We start from the raw sequence: 4,990 nt of genomic DNA on the forward strand, positions 1-4,990 counted from the left end.
TTGAACCAATTAATTCTGAAGATAACTAATTCTGAAATAACTGATTCAATCCCATGAAAATTTTTCATCCACCATGCACTAGGATAAATCCAAAAAATATAGATAGGTCATGACAAATGATCCAAGATTACAAGTGATTTGAATATCGTGGACGTATGAGATACCTAGCATGAGTTTCAAACCTTCTTTGCATGAAAATCCATACTACCTCTTATCATCGTGCCGTGTCCTAGAGGGCTCAGAGGCAAGTCATCTTTACCCAATATAAGTGAAGATCGAAATGACCATCAGTAAAATAAATTGTTTGTCCCTCCTTCATCTTCATAGGACTTCTTTACAATATAATAGAAGTGATGATCCGAATGATCATCGATAAAATCTATTGTAGTAGCATATTTAACTACAAATATACATACAACTCTTTTAAAGAATCAAACGACAAGCGTCAAAGTAAATTAGTGTCTTATGAGATGAATAGTAGCATCAAGTTGATCAGTTAGACTTGTCTATATGACTTATATCACTACAAGAAAAAAGGTCTATAATGACACACATAAATGTCCTTATAGTATATTTTTGGTGACACTTAAATTTTAGTGACATCACCAAAAAAACGTCCTATAAAGTGATGTCGTCTTAGACCTCCTCACATTCCTAACATTTTATGATGTCTTTATACAATATCAATGTTAACTTTAAAAGTGTCACAATATAGGGATATACTGACAGTCAAAAATGTCAAGAAAAATCATATTTTAAGGACATTTATAAATGTCACCTAAACTAATTTATAATGTATAATAAATATCATTATAATAATTTATAAATACATTAAAAATTATCATTAATTTTTATTTAGAATAAATAACTTGAATTCAATATTTACATATCATCACAATTCATTGACCATTTAGAATATAAAAAATTACAAAACAAAATTTAAAAGGCTCATAGATATTTTTATTCATCCAATACTCATTTGAGTCAAATTTACAAATACAATACTAATGATAAATCTTTTACATTCAAAACAACCTACAAATACACTCAAAATATTAAATTGTAAATACTAACAAAGTCTTGTAAAATAAAAACTCGATTAGATGGATCATCTTCAACCATTATATTGATTCATAAAAATCCAAGTACCTGTCACCTGCAAATACAATGTATATATTTGTATAAATGAAATAAAACAATGAAGATACAAAATTAATAAAAATAGTTCAAAATATTATACATCATACCAAACGAGAAAAATGCAAAGTATCATTCCATATGCACCTAATAGTAGTCTTCGCTTACTGTTAACTACAAACACCAAAGAAAACAATGAAAAGTTTTTATTTCCATAACAGTATATGTGCACCAACAAAGCAAACATCATTAGTAACAAAATAAATCAACAAACTTTACTTATCAATCAACATCGGTAATCAGTCCTCTCATTATCACTTAAACCAACTAGGGAAAATGCATACTACACAAACTTAATAGAGCTGAGTTTATTCACACCAACCTTAACTCCAATTCTACTTGAAATTTAATGGATGGGCACATATATAAAGAAATTGGTAAAGCTTTGAACGAGATATATAGACTACTTTAACAAACATAAAAGAGCATGAAAGATTGATACATGTATTTATGAACTCTACCAAAATAATAAATAAATAAAAAGAAAAGTAACAAAAATAGTGCCCGTGCTTTAAAAACCCTTTGCAGCATATATATGTTCCTTGATGCTCAAAGTTGTGGCAGGTAAAGCAAATTCTAGCTGAATTCAAACCTTTTGCAGCATATATGTCCCAATAAAGTGGTGCCTAAAATTTTTTTAAAAAAATCTGATTACGTTAATAAACCATAGATCTATAAAGCTAAGGTTCATTGAATTTCACTAGAAATCAATGACCATCAGACAACACGATTTAAGAAGATAGGATTTGGTCCATACAACAAAGGTTGTCTGCCAATCATGACAATGGATTATGTCAGGCCTTTTCCCAGCTTCATAGAGTAACTCAAGTGCAGCACGACTGAAAAATGAAAACCGTTTGAAGTCGTCATGCTCTCCATAATATGTTCCTCTCCAGAAGAACTTGGCTGGATGGTGAGGCTCAATTAAATAAACAGGCAGACCTGAAAACTAACTTTCTGTCAAGCTCAATTTGTATATCTAATACAAGTTAAAAAACCAGAATAAACTTAGTTTTACACCTTCAATAGTCCCAACCCAAATTTTGTTCCTGAATAGTTGCCCATCAAAATAAGACTCTATCACAACATCCAGTGCCTGCAACATCAACTATACTGAGAACCTACACTAACACCATATCATTCCAAAAGTAGGAACTGGTACAAACAACAATGTAATATACCTTCAGATCGGCAATAAGATCATACTGTATATAATCATATTTTGGAAGGACAATTTCCACTAGGTGTCCCTTCCTTTGCAATGCTTTACCAAGACCAGTGATAACATCCCCTAAACCACCAACCTAAAAATAAATATAGATCACAAAAAAATTAAAAGTAATAGAAAGAAACATTGAAGTTCATAAGGGTAATTTCCAGGTAGAACATATGCATGTACACAGGCAAGCACTTAAAATATAAACTTTCAGCTGGATTCTCGAGTTTAGACTTCACAATGTTATTTCATCCTTAATTGCCTTTGATTCATAGCACCTGACAATATTATTCCATCCCTATTCCATCCACATAAATTTCATAATTTACATAGAAAAGATTTGTATGTAGGAATAGAAAGTTAAGAGGTCCAAGAGTCAGTGGAAGTGTGCAACAAAAACATAAAAACAAACAGATATTGTGATATGCACAAGTATTTTAACAGAAATATCTGTTTAGTATTACTCAAGAGGCTAAGCAGACATTAAATGTTGAATGTTCACTTGCAACAATACTTAGAAGGCACTTCAAAAAAAAAAAACAAAAGAAGGAATCTAAAAATATCCTAAAACCACTTCAACATGTCTGAGTAGTGCAGTGAATAAGAACTCCTCTGATTAAAATTTTTAATGTAAGATCGCAAAGTTCTGATACAAGAAACAAAGAGTTCACATTATGTAAGATGCAAGTTTGGCTCACCTTTGCAACTGGTGCGCCATTTCTGCAGCAATAAGGATAATGTGTAATCCTGTCCTGCATAAGAGAAATAGAAAAATAAAGAGTAACCGTATGAACTTTCATAACTGAATGTTGTACAAAAACATCTGAATAGCAATAAGAAACTAAACCTTGTACTGGTGTACGTCAACTTCAGGAAGGTAGTCAACCTTTCATGCTCACCCTTACTCTCACAAGCCAAATACGCATCACGAATTCGAGAATCTTTCTTCCATGCCATATCTCGCAATGACTTGGCATCATTGGTTGATATCTTCCTTGGATGTGGGGAGGGAGCCAGAAGAGGAAGACAGGCTGATCTCTTCCTCTGACACCATCTCCTCCTTCTCGTCGTCAGAATGTGGCAACGCGAACCAGACCCTCGTCGCCTGGCGAGCCGACCCTCGTCGCCTGGCGAGCCGACCCTCGTCGCCTGGCGAGCCGACCCTCGTCGCCTGGCGAGCCGACCATCGTCGACTGGCGAGCCGACCCTCATCGCCTGGCTAGGCGACCCTCGTCGCCTGGCGAGTCTACCCGTGGTGCTGCGGTGAGGGAAGAAATAATAAATAGGTTACCTTTGAGCTTCTCCTTACTTGCTGTGGAGAGGGAAGAACCTGGTTACATTGCAAAGAGAAGAAGAGGTGGGAGACGAAGGAAACCTAATGGCGATCGGCGATCGGCGATAGAGGAAAGGAAACCTAGGCGATAGAGAAAAGAAAAGGAAAGACGAAGAGGTGGGAGATAAAGGAAATGATCGTGTGGGAAGGGAATTAATAGGGTTTCCAATATAATGACACATATAAAATATGTCACTATAAGTGGTCTAATATGATTATTTTTATAAAAAATAAATCAATGGTAAAAAATGTCATTAAAAATATTTTATAATGATATTTTTTTATAAGTGTCATTAAGAAAATGTCATAGTAGATTTTTTTTTCTGGTAATGTATGAGACTTTTATAGACACTAAATAACACACCAAATTAATAAATTTAAATAGCACCCTCATTGATCAATGAACTATTCTTTGAACCTAATGGTTTTAACAATCGATTTCAAGATGCACCTGTCAAGTGGAAAATACTTTTGTGCAATAATTGAACCTATAAATGAATATGCATAATATTCTTGTAAGTTGTAACTTTCCGACTCAATAATCCACAGTGAAGCAATAAAAAAATCATTAATATAAATAAAACTAAAAAAATACAATATGATCCAAATATATAAATTGATCGTTGACGCAAATTGATTTATTTACAAAGATAATTTATTTTAAAAACTATTAACAAATTTTATATCATATAATTTATTATTTAAAAAACTTCTTTTATTCTTTTAAATAAAAATAATTACTTTTATTGCCACGTGTATACAGTAAATGGGCATTAAGATAAATTTATTTTTCCTTTTTCAAAAAATCTAAAAGCAAGCCAGTCGGAAGGCAACGGAGATCTTGAATCATCACAATCTATCTTATGTGTTGTAATCCCAACCGTCCAATTCGTCTGAATCATTTATTAAGCTCATGATTAGGCGACCGACCACTATTTTTATTGCCGGTTCCTAATTCACTAGGGTTTGTAAAAGTTTGATTAAACTTTTAAAAAATTAATTATTTCGAATAATTCGGTTGAGTTTTATTTTAAAACTCCTAATTAAATTGAATAAATAAAAATTTAACATTGATGTATGCTCATTTTTGAAAATCAACATAAAAATTCAATAGTGTGGTGCTATTTTAAAAAACTAGTACCATTTTACCAACACCAGGATGGTGGGTGATGTTTTCAAATTAATTTAGTTAATTTGATTAAAAACTAAATTAATTGATATTTTATATATTTGATTTATTTGAT

The 4,990-nt window shown here is 32.3% G+C and overlaps 1 protein-coding gene across 4 annotated transcripts; it reads right to left on the reverse strand.

Moving 5' to 3' along the window:
• Positions 1-935: 935 nt before the first annotated feature.
• LOC121972039 (probable starch synthase 4, chloroplastic/amyloplastic) lies at positions 936-3,883 on the reverse strand. 4 transcript variants are annotated; one of them, XR_006109301.1, is made up of 7 exons: positions 3,752-3,883; positions 3,261-3,671; positions 3,112-3,160; positions 2,379-2,501; positions 2,218-2,293; positions 1,248-2,139; positions 936-1,156 (listed from the first exon to the last, which is right to left on the reverse strand). XR_006109301.1 is itself a non-coding variant. In XM_042523629.1 (7 exons), exons 1-6 carry the CDS (start codon positions 3,623-3,625, stop codon positions 1,285-1,287), a joined length of 825 nt encoding a protein of 274 aa, XP_042379563.1. In that variant the 5' UTR covers positions 3,626-3,883; the 3' UTR covers positions 936-1,156; positions 1,248-1,284. The 4 variants fall into 4 exon arrangements, 2 of the variants coding, with proteins under 2 accessions (XP_042379563.1, XP_042379562.1); XR_006109300.1 differs by having other exon boundaries at positions 3,744-3,883; XM_042523629.1 differs by having other exon boundaries at positions 1,248-1,311; positions 1,955-2,139; positions 3,261-3,883.
• Positions 3,884-4,990: the final 1,107 nt, after the last annotated feature.

This window comes from Zingiber officinale, chromosome 4A (assembly GCF_018446385.1).
Source record: "Zingiber officinale cultivar Zhangliang chromosome 4A, Zo_v1.1, whole genome shotgun sequence".
Taxonomy (NCBI): Eukaryota; Viridiplantae; Streptophyta; class Magnoliopsida; order Zingiberales; family Zingiberaceae; genus Zingiber; species Zingiber officinale.

Excerpts from the sequence above, each read along its gene's own strand:
- LOC121972039 (XM_042523628.1), bottom strand. The coding sequence starts at position 3,625 with ATGAGGGTCGGCTCGCCAGTCGACGATGGTCGGCTCGCCAGGCGACGA. Across the intron at positions 3,161-3,260 it reads TTGACGTACACCAGTACAAG|GATTACACATTATCCTTATT; the intron begins GTTTAGTTTCTT and ends TATGCAGGACAG. Across the intron at positions 1,157-1,954 it reads ATTGGCAGACAACCTTTGTT|GTGACAGGTACTTGGATTTT; the intron begins GTATGGACCAAA and ends TTGTATTTGCAG.